Here is a 16,830-nt window from a genome sequence, read left to right on the forward strand (position 1 = left end):
TTAAATATGATACCAAGTTAATTTCTACTGTCTCAGGAGAAAACCCAGAAGTTGTATGACCGTAATATTAAATGCAATTCCAAAGAATATTCCAGCCTATAAGCAATATATTTATTAAGAATACATAAAAACTTCTGATAACCAGTTAAGGACCCTTGAAAAGAACCTATAGAAAATTTGGCAAATTTGGTATTTTCCACCAGGGCAATCTCTGAACTGAAAAGAGAAATCACAAGGAATGACAGAGGTACAAACTTGTTTTTTCTAGAATTTAATATTTTAAAAAAGAAAAATATAAAAGTTATCAAAAAATCTTAAAGGGTTCATTTTGGGGCTAAATACTAGCACTGAAAGTTTTTTTCTTGTAATTGATTTAAGGTAAAAAGTAAAAATTTTGTAAAAAACATAGCAGCTACAGCTGTTCCAACATAAAGCCCACCTGCAAAAAGGCAGGACAAAATGAGCTGACTGAACAAATATCCACATCATGACCTCAGTAACAGGTTTCAAATGGTTTCAGTTCTCAAGGTCTAAAAGAAGGATCATCTTGCATGCTTAGACTCTACTTCTTCAAGAATCCACTGAATGCCATTCAAAAAACCAGTTAGAGTTTCAGCCTCTGTATCCTGGACCTATGAGCAGATAAGAGAGATCACTGTAAGAAACTGAGTCCAAAATCTTATGATTAAAAGAAACATTTTTCTAGATACTAACAAAAGAATACAGTTTAAAAAATCCCAATAAACTTTGGGTGAGTCATTCAAATTTTGTCTTCTATGTAACTTAGATAAAAAAAATATGATCTTCTCTTATGTCTATAATTTATTACCAATATAAGGCTTATTACGTATCTTAGAACTCAGCTTTGGGAATGGGAAGAACTATCATTTCAATGACTTGTTTGTATCAGAAAAAAAAAAAAATTCTCCAAAATATCCACTTTGAAAACTAAAACATTTTTGAAAGAATCCAGCTACTCGGATGATAAATGTGATATCCAGTTGCAAAAACGTGTCTTTGAGACTGCCACTCTTCTTGGGGCGCCTGGGTGGCTCAGTCGGTTAAGCGTCAGACTTCGGCTCAGTTCATGATCTAGCGGTTCGTGAGTTCAAGCCCCGCGTCGTGCTCTGTGCTGACAGCTCAGAACCTGGAGCCTGTTTCAGATTCTGTGCCTCCCTCTCTCTCTCTGACCCTCTCCCCGTTCATGCTCTGTCTCTCTATGTCTCAAAAATAAATAAACGTTAAAAAAAAATTTTTTTTAAAGACTCCCACTCTTCTTAATGGTAAACGAAAACTCCCACCACCCAGAAAGGGACGCCTTTATCGGTTGTTTTCGAACTGTGTTCCAAAGAGTCTTCAGGGCTCCGTGAAAGGTGTAGGGGGAGGAAGGAAGAAAATCCTGTAACTTTTTAAGCGTAAGTATTTCCAATTTTAATTTTTCTTTATTTTACCTAGAAGCTTTCATGTAAGGTTTCATTGAAGAAAGGGTTCCATGAGTAAAATAAAATTTGGAAAGCAAGAAATAGTAAGATAGAACTTGTATTTTTGATGACCGTTAGAGCATATTAAATTCATGTTTAAAAAAAAACATGACACCAATGTCAAAAAACAAAACAAAACAATGGCCAACTGATTTACTGTATCTATGGTAGGAAAGGCAAGTAGAGAACAAATTGATCAGATGAAACAGTGATACCAACTATCTCCCACTGATTAAGCTATTAAAACTAACTTTAGAATGTGATTTCATTAAAGAGAATGAGTAGGAAAGAATAAAATCAAATAGAGAATAGTGAAAAATAAAAAGATTTTTCTCACCAGAGAAAGTGAGACCTTACCATCCATGGGTGGTTCAGAAGATTTAGACGCAGCTCATGAGCCAAATAAAACAAGGCATTCTTTTTACATCTGCTTGAGAAATACAAGATAAAACCAGCATAGGTCTTCCTGAAGATCCAAAAGCTGGATCTGTCATTGCCATAATACGAGAAAATTCATCTTGCCATTCATGTCCTAGAGAATGTAGTCAAACCCTTAATTTGCATTACTTATAGTGATTTTTAAAATAAACAAAACAAGGAAATTTAAAAAAATTACCAGGATCCAAACATAATAAAGTGCCTATATTGCTGTTTATTAACAGCTGTTCATTTACGATCTATCATAAAATTACATTAAGTAGTCTTCAAGGATAGGAATTTTGGTAATATTAGAGGGCAAAAATAGTCACAGTACCATTCAGATGTCTTTACAGTTTGAAAATAAAAATACTTTGATATAGATATTTTCCTCTCACAAATTTTGTAGCTAAAACTACCCTTTCTTTCAAAGGCCTTAGTTTAAACAATTTAAACATATAGTTGAATCCAGCTCTTTATTAAAACTAGCAATCTTTGCCTTTCTTTGGAGTGTATAAATCATTGACATTGTGAGGTAGTCAAAATTCTAAAAGGTCTCCCAATGATTCACACCATTGTATAATCTCTTACCCTTTAAGTGTGGGAGGAATCTAGAATCAGTAATGGGATATCACTGCCCTGAGCAGACTACATGATAAGACAAATATGACTTCAAGAATGAGAGATTATCCTCAGTGAAGCTGACCTAAGAGAAGAGATGAAGTTCTCTTGGTGAGAAAGATTCTGTATTGGCTGGATCTGAAGACAAGAGGGAGTCACAAGGCAAGAAATGAAGATAGCTTCTAAAAGCTGATTCAGCCACAGCTGACAGTCAGTAAGAAAACAGCTCAGTCCTACAACAGTAAGGAACGGAATTCAGCCAGTAATTTCAGTGAGTTAGGAAGCAGATTTTTCCCCAGAGCCACCAGAAAGTGATGCAACCCATCTCACCCTGATTTCAGCCTGTAAAACCCTAAGCTGAGAACCCAACCATGCTGTGCAAACTTCTGATATAGAGAACTATAGGCTAATAAACAGGTGTTGTTTTAAGCCACTAGGTTGGAGAGAATCTGTTATATATTAATAGAAAATGAATGAACATTATAATGTGATTATCAACAGGGTCCATTTAAATCTATCATAGATCTCTTAGATTTTTTTACTTGTCCCATCTGCTCTTTGTTCCTTTATCCTACCTTCTTTGGACTGTGTTTTGTAATGATTCCATTTTACCTTAACTACCGACTTATTTAATTGTACCTCTCTCACACATTTTTTAGTGGTTGCTCAAGGATTTACAATGTACATTTTTAACTTGTAACAGTCTACTTAGTATTATACAACTTTACATATAGGAGAACCTTGTGCTGGTGAATTTCCATTTGTTCTCTTCCATGCTGTTTGTATTATTATATATCTTAAAAATATCATATAGCCACAATACATTATTTTTTTTAATTTTTTAATTTTTTTTTTTTTTTATTTTTGAGAGAGAGAAAGACAGCATGCAAGCAGAGGAGGGGCAGAATTGGAGACACAGAATCCAAAGCAGGCTCCAGGCTCTGAGCTGTCAGCACAGAGCCCGACGTGGGGCTCGAACTCACGGTCATGAGATCATGACCTGAGCCGAAGTCGGACGTTCAACTGACTGATCCACCCAGGTGCCCCCACGATAATTGTTATTATTTTTCCTTCACATAATTATAAAAAAGTTAAATTAAGGGAAAGTATATATATGGATATATATATATATATATGGACATATATATATGGACATATATATATGGACATATATACATATATATATATACACACACACACACACACACACACATATATGGAAACAGTGTAGCCATCCCAGGGCTCCTCTTCTTTTTTTTTTTTAAGATCCAATTTTCTATCTGGTATCACAGTCTTCTGCTTGAAGAGCTTTCTTTAATATTTCTTGTAATGCAAATCTGCAGATAATGAACTTTCTCAGGTTTTGTCTGAAAGTCTTGATTCTGTCTTCATTTTTGAAAGGTACCTTTGCTGGATGTAAGATTTTTCCTGCTTTACAATACTGTAAAGACTTCCCTTCACTGCCTTCAGCAATTCTTTCAGGAATTCTGTGTCTTTATCTTTGGCCCTCTCTATGTATGCTTCCTTTTGCTTTCACTGCCTTCAAGATAATCTCTTAGTCTTTGGTTTTCATCAGTTTGGCTATAATGTATCTAGATGTATTTTTTACTTATGTATTTTATTTATTTATTGATTTGGAGTTCTCTGAGTATCTTGGATCTATGGTCTATTGTCTTTTAGTTATTTTGAAATACATTTGGCCATTATCTGTTCAAAAATTTCTTTTTCCTTATTTTATTTCTTCATGTTTTGGGAAGATCAGTTACACATGAGTCAGATCAGGGATTGGCAATACTACATTCTATGGATCTATTTTTATAAATATAAATTTTTTCTAAAACAGTCATGCCCATTCACTATAAATTCCCTATGGCTACTTTTGCACTTTAACAGCCGAGCCGAGTAACTGTGAGAGATCATATGGCTTATTATACACCTAAAATATTTACTATGTGGCCTCTTAAGAAAAAGTATGCTGACCCCTCAGTTGTTTCCCTTGATGGGTTCCTCCAGTTCTTAGATGCTCCCCACTCCTCTTTTCTCTATGTTTTAATTTGGATAATTTCAATTAATTTATCTTCAGGTTCACCAAAGGTTTATTTCCTTAAATCTATTAAGGAAACTGTTCACCTGTTTCCCGTTCACCTGTTATATATTCACATTTAGCATTCCCATTTTATGTTTTCATAACTTCCTCCTCCTCTGCTGAAAATCCCTATCTGTTCACACATATTTTCCACTTTTTCCACTAGATCCTTTAACATATTAATCATAGTTATTTCAATGTACCTGAGAGTGGCAACATCTGGGTCATCTCTGGGTCTGATTCCACTGATTGCTTTGTCTCTGGACAATGGGTCATTTTTTATTTTTTTGTGTCTTATAATTTTTAATTTAATGTTAAATGTTTTATGTAAAGAACAGTAGAGACTGAGGTAAAGAAAATCTATTCCCAGACATGGGCATGCTGCTTCTTCTGTTAGGTGACTAATGCAGTGGTTGAGTCCAACCAGTCAGTAGTTGAGCTGGACTTAGCTTTTGCTGCTGTGGTTAACTTCAGTGCATCATAAACTTTAAATTCTTTCAGCAGTTGAGTGGCTACTGCTACCTTGTTCTGAGTGAGGACAATGTATTATATATTCATGCCCTAACTTATTCACAAAAGATTTTGGAGAAAAATTATAATACTCGTTTATGACCCAGTAATACTCTGATTTTATGCCCAAATAACAATGTGAAGGGCAATTATTCTGAATATGTAGTGAGTGTTAACTAATCTACTTAATTAAATACTCCACCCCACACATCTATCTGGACAACTGAAACAAAGGTAAAAATTTTTCAGTTATCTGCATAAATTATTTGAACAGAACCAGAAGCAGACAAAACATCAATAACAAGTGCAGAAGCATACAGCAAAGAAATACTATGTAGTTATAGTATCAAACTTTGATATGCATCAGAATTCTGTAAGTGCTCATTAAAAAACAGATACCCAAGAACCAACCCAAATCTATGAATTAAAATCCATCAAAGTAGGAATCAGGCAGGTATGTTTTTAACAAGCTCCCCAAGTGATCGTAATGCACATCAAAGTTTGAAAGCCCACTATTAACAGTAATGGTCATAGAATCACATTTATTAAATTAACCATCATATTCTTAAAAAGTCACAGTAAAGCCTAAAAATGTCTTATTTGCTTTGCAAAAACAGAAAAAAAAAGTGCTCTTAAAAAGAAAATAAGATAATGCTTACTTTTATGAGCTTCAGCATTTGCAACATAGATGAACCCATCAACAACTTCACACACCTTCTGAATTTGTGGAATTACACTATACCGGCTTCCTTGCTGATCATCTCCTTCATTCTGTAGACTGAACATCTTGTTAACAGCACTTGTATGTTCTTCTCTTGCTCTATCTCTTTCCTTTCTATAAGAAAAATGTAAATATAAAATGTAAACAGACACTAAACAAGCACCATCCCCCTAAAGTATCGAAGTCCTGGTGCCTCAGGTAGGCCACCAAGTAGGCAGCCTTACCTGGTAGTGGAATATAATATCAGGATGTTGAATTTATGTTGGTTGCTCAACTGAAAACTGACTCCTGATCCAATACCTAAAGAAGAAAATTTCAGTTATCAAAACAAGTCATTAATAAATATAGAAAAACATCAGATTGAAAAAAATTACCCAGTGCAAGCAAAATGAGCAACTAAAAAGTCCATGACAAGTTACACACAGCTTTGGAATAAAATGAAATGTTTATGTTGAAGAAAAGATACCGTATGCAATTTTCATTTATATGGCAATAAAAATATGGATAAAGAACAAAGAACTGCTAGGCTTAGAGTTTTCCCTTCTGTATCATATCAGTAGCAGCTGCATCATAACAGCTACTATCTATCCTCAAGATTCATTTACCAATTTTTATGTTTCTCATTAGTCATATACTCCATGTATACATTCAGTGAAATGGCTTTTTTCTCCTTCTGAAAATGTTTTTAAATTGATGGGGAGTCAGGGCACCTGGGTGGCTCAGTCGGTTGAGCGTCTGACTTCGGCTCAGGTCATGATCTCACCGCTCGTGAGTTTGAGCTCTGCGTCAGGCTCTGCTGCCAGCTCAGAGCCTGGAGCCTGCTTCAGATTTTGTGTCTCCCTCTCTCTCTGCCCCTAACCCACTCACATTCTGTCTCGGTCTCTCTCAAAAATAAATAAACATTAAGAAAAAAAATTTTTTTTTAAATATATATATATACATATAAATTGATGGGGACTCACCAGTATCACCTCAGAAAATTGAAGAAATATGCAGATAGTGAAATTTGGAATTAGACTTGGGTTATAATCTGCATTTGCCACACATTGTCATATTTTGTGAGCCAAAGTTTTGACATCAAAATAGAGAAATACATACTTCCTAGAGATACTGTAAGCATTAAATGAGACTGTATATGTAAAATTCCTAGCTAAACACTAGCTTCTTACTACCTTTACCTGAATCATTCAACATTGTCACTTGTCCTTCTTTCTTAACATCTTCCCTTCTTTGGATGTGTTAACACTCAGGAGCTGATTCTCCTCTTGCATTATGAAAAGATCCCTCTTTCTTCTGTGGCTCTATTTCTTTTTGCTATGTAAATGTCCTTTTAGATCTATTTCTCTCCATCCTCACTCCCTCCTTTTAGTCTAAATTATCATACCTATCACCTGGACTTTTGCAATCACTTTTTACCAGTCTCCTACATCCACTTTCATCCCCTACTGTCCACTCTTCTGACAGCAACTGGAGAGATGGCTTGAAAATGCCTATCTAATTATTTCTCTTTCCTTCAAAGCCATCGCTCTTCAAAAACAACTTAATATAATCTCACGTTTACTTACCTCTTTAGGACAACTCCACCTTTCATATTATCGATCCATGAATCACAGCCAATCTAGTTACTTAAATAAACCCGCCATGCCATCCTATGTCACCATTCCAGGCAACACATAGGTAGAGATCCTGGTGGCTGAGACTGCAAGCATGACCCTAGTCCCCTGGCCACCAGGTCTGGTACACAAATTCCCCAAAGAGATCCCCAAAGAGATCCCCAAAGAGATCAAATTCTACTATATCTCTGATTTTTGTTTTTCTCAGTTTAATTTCCAGAGATTACCCTCTCAATACATCTAACCTCAGCCCAGTATGATCTCCATGCTGTTCTGTACCACCTTGCCAATGACCCATCTCTCTATTCTTCCCTGATCTTGTGGTGTTTGAGGCATAATTGGATTGGCATTTTCAAAACAAACACTTCTGCTCTTGTCTGAAGAATAAAATTAACGTTTCATCATCAGCAAATTTCCCCATATCCCCAACCTCTTCTTAAAGTGTTCCACCTTATCTGAAACTGGCCTGCCCTTAAATGCTGCTTTTCTTGCAGAAGACTATCAATTAACAAAATTGCTTATCCTCTCATATCTCAGGACAAAGAGGTGGAGTCAATGTTCTCTTTACTCCTCACTTCCATGTCCTATTACTCACCAGCTCTCTTTGAAACTTCATCTCTTTTTGGACACACCATTCAGCTGCAGGACCATCTCCCCTTCCTCAGCCTCATCATTTATGATATCCATGACATTTAGGATGTTATTTATTACATTTGACAACCCCTTCCTCTAAACATTCACTGAAGATTTCAGCACCTAGTTCACAATATTCCTTTCTATACTCAAAAACTCTCAAGTCTACACAGACACCCTATGATTTCCCAATCTTGATTTCTAACCCAGATCTTACTCTTAAGATCTGGATGCATAGAATAATCCACAAAGTAATTTTTCATTCATTCATCAAATATACATGTTGACAGTCTATTACATGCCTGACAGCCAAGAATAAAGCTAGCCTGCCCTAATGCAGCTTCCACACAGGTGGATTGCTTATAGTGGGCATCTCTACTTATATCTCCCAGAGTTATCAAAGTCAGCATACTCCAAAGAGTGGCTGTCATTCTCCCTATATAGATCTCTATAAAGTTTCTCCTCCTCCTCCTGTGTTTCCTTATCCTAGTGAATGGCACCATCATCCAATATGAAAACCACATCAGAAATACTGCCAATACATAATCAGTCAACACTGTATCCTTCATACTTTCTTCACAATATTATAGTGGTTTCTTAATGAGTCTCCACATCTTTATAGCCTCTTCTAATCAATTTTCCACTTAGAAGCCAGATCTTTCTCAAATACAATCTTGATCATCTCGCTCTTCTGCTTAAAATCTTTTGACAGCTCCCAAATGCTTAAGCATGACATACAGGTGTCTTCTCACCTAGCCCCACTGTAGACACATAGAGCTACTTCAAAAGGTCACATGTATCCAGAATTTTGTGCTTTTAGAAATGTAGTGCTCACTGCTCATAATACTTTTACCCTTATTTTAATGGCCTCTTTTAATTCATCTTAATGACTCAAATAAGGCATCATGTTCAACATGGAGCCTTCTTTGACCCTTATCTTTCTACCCAGGAGGCTAATTATACCATACACGAATCACCTTCATAATTGTCTCTGCCCTTACCTAAACTAAGTATCTTCAGGACAAAGATTGCTGATGTTTGTTTTAAATCTCTGCACCTTTAGTATCTAATAAGTGCTCTCGATAAATGAATGAGGAAAGCATAAGCTAGATTATATTATTAGGTATGTTTATTATATCTCCTGCATGCCAACTAACTTATCATTTTCATAGAAAGAAGAGGAAAGTATTAATTGAGGTCTTTTTAAAAATTCCAATATATAGCAAAGTACTTTGCACACATTAGATGCTGAATGATTTTTGCTGTTAACATTCTTTTAACATATGGTAAATACTGTACAAACATCTTGATAACATATAACTTACTTTCATATAATCTTACATTCTGGATTACACAAACTTGAGAAAATAAAGGAAAGCTCACCTCTTATAAAAAAGTAAATCAATTCTTTCAACCCACTGGGACCAAGGAGGGGGCTCCTATTCACCAAATTACTATTATTTCATTACATCAAAGATGTAATTAATTAAAAATTTATTATTCAACATAAGTATCAAGTTCAAAGTGCTTTAGTTATTATATACTATAGATTAACATGAAAATTACCATCAATCTGCCTCTGAGGCAAGCCAGCTGTTGGGCAAAGCTCCTGAGAAGACATCAAGCTCAATACCAAAGATGTATTCAGTTCTTCCAAACCTGGTCCAAACATAGCAAATCGTGGTTCATTCTGAATGATCAATGAGTGTAAAAATGACGTGACAGCTCCATACATAGGACGGCTAGATTTCAAGGATCTTCTTGTATATGGACAGCACATTTTATAGCTATATAAAATTGTCACAATTAGAAAATCAGGACAGAAAAAAATCTAGGCAGTTATTCATTCAACAATATATAGTTTATTGAGAACCTGCTAGACACAAGAGATATAATAATTATGTAGTTAGAATCCTCATGGAGGGACATGGAGGACAGATACCATTATAATATGTATGCTGAATGCCAGACAGGAAAAAACAAAGGCGCTCTGGGAGTAGAAGTGGTCCAGAAGCTGAAAAAGTTTTCCCCAGGAAGTAGTTACTTACTTTCTAATCTTTCATTTAGATTTTTCTCATGGAATACTTGGTCTAACACTTGTTACAGCTGTAAAAAATTCACTACATAGAGTAGTGATTCTCAGCCTTTTTTTGTCATTATGACTCTCAGGCATTTTTGTCATTACAACTGGGGGTCAGCGGGTGGTGCTACTGGTATCTAGTGGACAGAGGTAAAGGATGCTGCTAAACATCCTACAGTGCACAGGACAACTGGTCTAAACACCTGGTCTGAAATGTCAGTAGTGCCAAGATTGAAAAAACCGCACACTAAAGATAAACTACGTGGATAGTTAGCATAAATATCCCTAGATGTAAAAAAAAAAAAAAAGAAAAGAAAAAAGAAAAAGAAAAAAATCACTAAGTCCACCAATATAACCAAATTTCTTTTTTTTTTAATTTTTTTTCATGCTTACTTATTTTTGAGAGAGAGAGAGAGAGAGACAGAGAGAGAGAGAGAGAGAGAGAGAGCGAGCGAGCAAGCGAGCATGAGTGGCCTAGGGCAGAGAGAGAGGGATACACAGAATCTAAAGCAGGCTCCAGGCTCTGAGCTGTCAGCACAGAGCCCAACGTGGGGCTCGAACCCATGAACCTTAAGATCGTAACTTGAGCCAAAGTCAGACACTTAACCAACTGAGCCACCCAGGTGCCCCTAACCAAATTTCTTAAGTACTCTTATTAACAGCCTCTAATGGAACAGTTTAAAAAGTGTTACATATACACAGAAGCTCAAATGTTCCTTATTGATAACCTAGCCAGCTAAGAATCATGTGAAAAAAACAACGGTTTCTTTCAATAGCTATAAATTTCTAAATTAGCAATTCTACATGTTAGCAAAAATTAAAACATAGTACCCAAATAAAAATAAAACCTAAATCCCTTTAACTAAATCAAGCTGGTTGAGACAGTCACTAACCTAACAAGATAATGATCTTTATTTAGGAACCTTGTAATTCAAGAAGGAAAAAAAAAATCTACTTTGAGGCTAGATAGATCTAGCCAAACCTTACCACTTTATTTATATAAGCCACTTATAGTCTAAATTTAAGTTTTTTTCATCTGCATTATTTAAGCAATAACAATTAACCCAGGGTTGTATGGATCAGAAATTAATTTATAGATTTAAGAAACAAATGAACAAAAGACACCAAAAAAACCAAAAAAAGACTTTTAAATACGGAGAACAAACTGGTAGTTGACAGATGAGAGGTTGGTAGGGAGACGAGTGATATAAAAGGTGTTAAGAGTACACATATCAAGATGAGCCCTGAAAAGTGCATAGAATTGTTGAATCATTATATTATACACCTGAAACTAACATAACACTGTATGTTAATTATACTTCAATTAAAAAAAAAAAAACACTTTATATGATCATGAATGGTAGTTACTATGATTATTCCTGGGGAAAATTTGGTTCCACAGCATGATATACTTGGTTGTGGGACAATGTAGAAATAACAACTAGCTAGTGAGAGTACAGTAGCACTTACTGAAATTATATATAACATAACACATACATTTTAATCAAGTAGCTTCACAAGACTTAGCATCTGCATTAGAATAAGGAAAGATATGAATACCTTAAATATGAAAAAAATACTATAGCTAGTAAAATCTTTACCTAAAACACAAATATCTTTTAATTTTATTTACCATGCCTTAAATGTGGGGCCCTCAATAAAGGAGATTATATCCAGACCCAATGACATTATATGTTTAATGCAGCATGATAGGATTCCAACCAGAACAGTCTCTTATAAGCTATATGACCTTAGGCAAATCCATAACCATTTTGAACCTCAATTCCACATCCGTAACACAAGGATAATACCTTCTTTATTGTGTGAAAATCATGTTAAGTAAACATACAAAGGGCACCCCTCATAGAATCCAATGCATTACAATTGTTCAAGAACATTAATTCTCTCAGCTACATGATATTTAAAAGTGTCAGTGCTTTTGGATGATAACAAAATCTTACTTCCCAGAATCTTGAGAATGTTGTTCTTTCCTGCTAAAGAACTGGTCTCTAATTGCTGATCATTCTTTCTTTGGACACAGAAAAGTATTTATCATTTAACAAAATAACAAGTATTCTATAGATAATGAAAAAAAAATTTTTTTTCAATGTTTATTTATTTTGGGGACAGAGAGAGACAGAGCATGAACGGGGGAGGGGCAGAGAGAGAGGGAGACACAGAATCGGAAACAGGCTCCAGGCTCTGAGCCATCAGCCCAGAGCCCAACGCGGGGCTCGAACTCACGGACTGCGAGATCGTGACCTGGCTGAAGTCGGACGCTTAACCGACTGCGCCACCCAGGCACCCCTAGATAATGAAAATTTTAACAAGGGTTTTACTTCTTGGCATATGAACTATCTACAATTATTCAAATAGTCTAGAGTCAGGCACCACAGGCAAATAACAACATGTGAAAAACGAAAGGGTCCTATGAAGGAAGTCATTTAACTTAATCCTCAATTTAGTGGCAGAGCCAAGACTAATTTACACTGTTGACTTGTAATATAGTCAAATATAATATCTTCTTTTTAATTCATAAAACTAGATACTCACACTGCCATGTAGTCAAAAAATGCACCATCAGTGACCTCAGATATAGGCTTTTTTAAGATTTCTAGATCTGGAAGAGACTTCCAGTCAACGGAAGACCAAGAAGGAAGATCCCGCAGCAGAAAATATCTCCACAGAATTGGATCTCGTACAGTTTCATTCCAATAATGGCTGGTACTTCCCAACTGACACAGATCATGAGGTGAAAGAAATGACAAAATATATAGCTGTACGTCAATCTGAAATGGAAACAGCAAACAGGTAAAAGGCATGAAAAACGTATCTTGGAAATTGTTTTCTGATAATAAATTATAAAATTTATTTTATTATACTAGGAAACCAAAGGTCAACCAAAGAGTTTGTCTTTTTAATGATTATATCATGATAAATTACAAAACTTGTAAAGAATTATACTAGATAACCAAAGATCGGTGTGTCAGTATTCTTAATAATGAAATCTACTATTTGGAAGTTAATTTCCTGCCACCAAAAGAGAAACGTAACTGAACACTTAATTTTTGACACACCGAAACATTCATTTTTCAAGCAAAATAACCAGATTCTTAATTTCTCACGGATATTTTGCCACACCGTTCACTTGAACAAACTACTTAAGGAAATAATCTAGCTTTCAACATAAAATCTTTATGAAGCTGACAAACTTCTGATCTTGTCATTAGAGCAAATCAAAGAAAAAATCTGTCATCTGAGTTCCTCCATAAAATCTATTATTTCCAAGAACCTCTACAAAAGGGAGACCCTTGGAGGCATTCTAAGCCTGCAGTTTTCAATTTCTGATAGATGTCACAGGCAGGTGTCAAGAGTTCAGCCGAGATACAGAGTTTAATAATTTCTAAGAAATTTTTCGCCTCTCCATTTTCCCATCTGCCTGAAGAGTTTAACAATAAATGAGGTGTATAATTCTTGTGGCCTGTCGCCCCTCGAGGCGCCTGTAACTTCTTCTCAATGAAGTGTGAGGGTCGGTGCTTGAAACGCGCGGTGGGAGAAGAGCCACAGCGTCATAGCCGAGTGTTTCCGGGGGGGGGGGGGGTCCCCCAGGGGTTCTGGACCCTGAACCTGAGGTGAGAGCCGCTGAGAACACAGTCGCTGAAGGCTTCCCCAGGCTACCCACAAAGTCTGGCGTGGTCTCCTCTTTTCCTGAATGACGTCAGGGCGTTCCAGTACCAAAACTCGCTTTGGGGGGTTGAAGACGTGAGGATGACCCGGCCGGTTAGCGGGGCGCCCCCACTGCGGTGAGTTCCGCCGCGACCATGGGTCCCGCGGCGGAGGACCAAAGGTCAACGCCTCCGCGTCTCTGCTCTACCGTTATTCCCAGGTGACGACACGGCCCGGAATGGCTGCAGGACGGGACAGACCCAGGCCCGGGCGCGGCGAGGCCCCCAAGGCCGCCCGAGCGGGACGCCCCTCCCGGCCCGGCCCCGCGGTCCTCCGCGTCCGGTGGCCGCCACTCACCGGCAGCCGCGTCAGGGTACTGGCCTCCTCGTCCGCCTCCTCTTGGGAGGCCCTGGGCGCTGCTCTCTCCTTGCCCACCGACTGCCAGAAGTTCCTCCAGCCGCTGAGGATGGCGGCCTCCAGCCGGCTCCAGTCGCTGTGGTGCGGCGGCGGGGCACTGCCTCCGCTGCGGGGCTCGCTTCCCGCCATGGCCGCCGACGCCGCACGTGACGCGCCGCAGGGCCACGCGCTGCGCGTCCTCCTCCGGGCGGCTCGCCACCCGCCCCGCCCCGCCCGTCTCGCCCCTGCCACGTCTCCCCGCGGGCAGCCTCCGCACCCGGAAGGGAATCGAGATGTGGCCCAGTGAGGTGCCGTCTCGAGTGGACCCCGAAGCACCGCTCACTGCCCCATTCACTTCAGACCTCAGCCTTGCTAACCTCACTCGGTCCCATGAAATCTCTCGGCCCTTTGTAACTTGGTTACTTCACCCAAAGACGTTCTGTCTGGGACCCGGTTACACTTCATCTGGGCCTAGGTGATCCCTGTTTATTCAATAGATTGCCCTCCTCCGCTGTCTTAGGCATAATAACCAGTTGCTTCCTTCTCGGCACTGCCGTGCCAGGCGTGGAGGTTTTTTCTAATTGTTTTTCAGTCTCGGATTTACTGTTTGTGTTCTTGGGGATTGGCAGAAATGAGAGTAGAGAGGTGGCCAGGGGCCTAATCATGAAAGACCTTATGCCAAGGTGAGGAGTCTGTATTCTCTACTTAAAAATACAGGTACATTTAAAAATTCCTGAAGGTAAGCATCTCACAAAAGGGCAGCAACATAGGGCCAGAATAAGAGAAGCCAGATACAGTACTGTTGAAATCCTGCTAGTGTTGTTGTTTTTTTATCTGTAAAACAGTTACCCATTTTACTCACCTTGTCCAGCCTTACTTTGAAAGGGCTTTAAGAAACTATGCCATAGGCCACATTACAAGGTAATAAATAACAAAAATTCAACTGAGTGATTTAAAAGATCAAATTGTCTTTATTGCCCAATTCATGAATATGGAAGCATCCCATCTGGCAAAAAGAAAGGAGCTCTCTTGAGCTGCAGGAAAAGGAAGGTTTTTAAAAGGCAGAAGTGGGGCGGTGGTGGTGCTTGGCTGGCTGAGTCAGTGGAGCATGAGACCCTCGATCTTGGGTGTAGAGAATAAACAAAAATCATTAAAGGCAAAAAAAAAAAAAGGAAAAAAAGGAAATTATTGGCAAAAAGTACACTGCTGTAGACAAGGTCACCCTCCTAAGGGGAATGGAAGAGGTCTATCAGTAAATTTCCTAGTGCTGACCAGGGATTCCTTGTTGACTGGTTAAAGGTTACATTCCTCAGGTGGCTGAAACTGCAGGTAGGTTAGGTATTATGGTTTTGGTTTGCTGAAGTGGGGCCCTTAAAATAAGAGATTCCATCTGGGGCCTGTGGTTTTCTTTTCAACAACGGTAACCTATTATATTGAACTGACTATGGTCTCTATTGATAAGGACACAAATACTACTGTGTCATTCATTTTCAAATAGATCACTTCAATCTAATCCAAAAACTACTTTGCTCAAAAGCTAGATCTCGGTTCCTTAAAGGATTATTTCAATCTAAAGTAATGAATACATAATTTTAAGACTCTAGGACACAGCGTGAGTGGGGGAGGACCAGAGAGAGAGGGAGACAGAATCCAAAGCAGGTCCCAGGCTCTGAGCTGTCAGCACAGAGCCCGACGCGGGGCTCGAACCCACTAACAGTGAGATCATAACCTGGGCTTGAACCCACTAACAGTGAGATCATAACCTGAGCTGAAGCTGGACGCTCAACTGACTGAGCCACGCAGGCACCCCATGGGTTATAATTTTTTAATTGTGAAAATTATTAGAGTTAATAATGTAATCCCATGTGTCCACTAGCTAATTCAAGTTACCAGTTTATCTTGCTCCATCACCGTCTCCACCCAATGCACACATCCCCAAATCGAGATTATTCTTAAGCAAATCCCAGATATATCATTTCATCCCTAAATATCTCAGTATATGTCTCTAAAAATTAAGGTAACTTTTAAGAAACATTGTACCATTATCACTGTACCATTATCACCTAACTTTCTTTAAAATCACCAAATACTTGGGCAGGGCTTAACTTCCTCACCTGCCTCAAATATATATACTTATTTAATTTATATTTTGCAATTGGCTTTTTAAAATCATGACCCAAACAGGATCCACATGTTACATCTGGTAGACATGTTCCTAAAACTTGTTCATTCTATAGGTTCCCTCTCCTTTATTTTTCCTGGCAACTGTTAAAAGAAACTAGGTTGGTCTCTCTGGACTTCAGGACATTCTGGACTTTCTTGGAAGGCATGATCAAATTTAGATAGGTTTTATAAAATATTTCTAAGTGGTATTGTGTACTCAAATTGTCATTCTCATTTTCTAATGTTCAAACTGATCAATGGTTTCTAAATTCTGATCCATTTATTATCAAGTTCATCATAAGTTTTTCATCTCAAGGATTTAGGAGTTATCAATGATTATTGTTTACAAGTTTTAAAGTATTACTATTCTAATTTTATGATCTCTTTGATTAGATGATTAAATAAAAGTTGTCCCTCATCAACCATTTGACTGTCCCACCCAT

At 37.8% G+C, this 16,830-nt stretch overlaps 1 protein-coding gene across 1 annotated transcript; it reads right to left on the bottom strand.

Moving 5' to 3' along the window:
* Positions 1-89: 89 nt before the first annotated feature.
* FBXO4 (F-box protein 4) lies at positions 90-14,611 on the bottom strand. The gene is given in 8 exon segments (XM_043599191.1): positions 90-632; positions 1,839-1,888; positions 1,891-2,013; positions 5,775-5,950; positions 6,061-6,136; positions 9,649-9,869; positions 12,716-12,951; positions 14,186-14,611. Coding segments are annotated over 8 exon segments (1,161 nt in total). The 5' UTR covers positions 14,375-14,611; the 3' UTR covers positions 90-542.
* Positions 14,612-16,830: the final 2,219 nt, after the last annotated feature.

This window comes from Prionailurus bengalensis, chromosome A1 (assembly GCF_016509475.1).
Source record: "Prionailurus bengalensis isolate Pbe53 chromosome A1, Fcat_Pben_1.1_paternal_pri, whole genome shotgun sequence".
Lineage (NCBI taxonomy): Eukaryota > Metazoa > Chordata > Mammalia > Carnivora > Felidae > Prionailurus > Prionailurus bengalensis.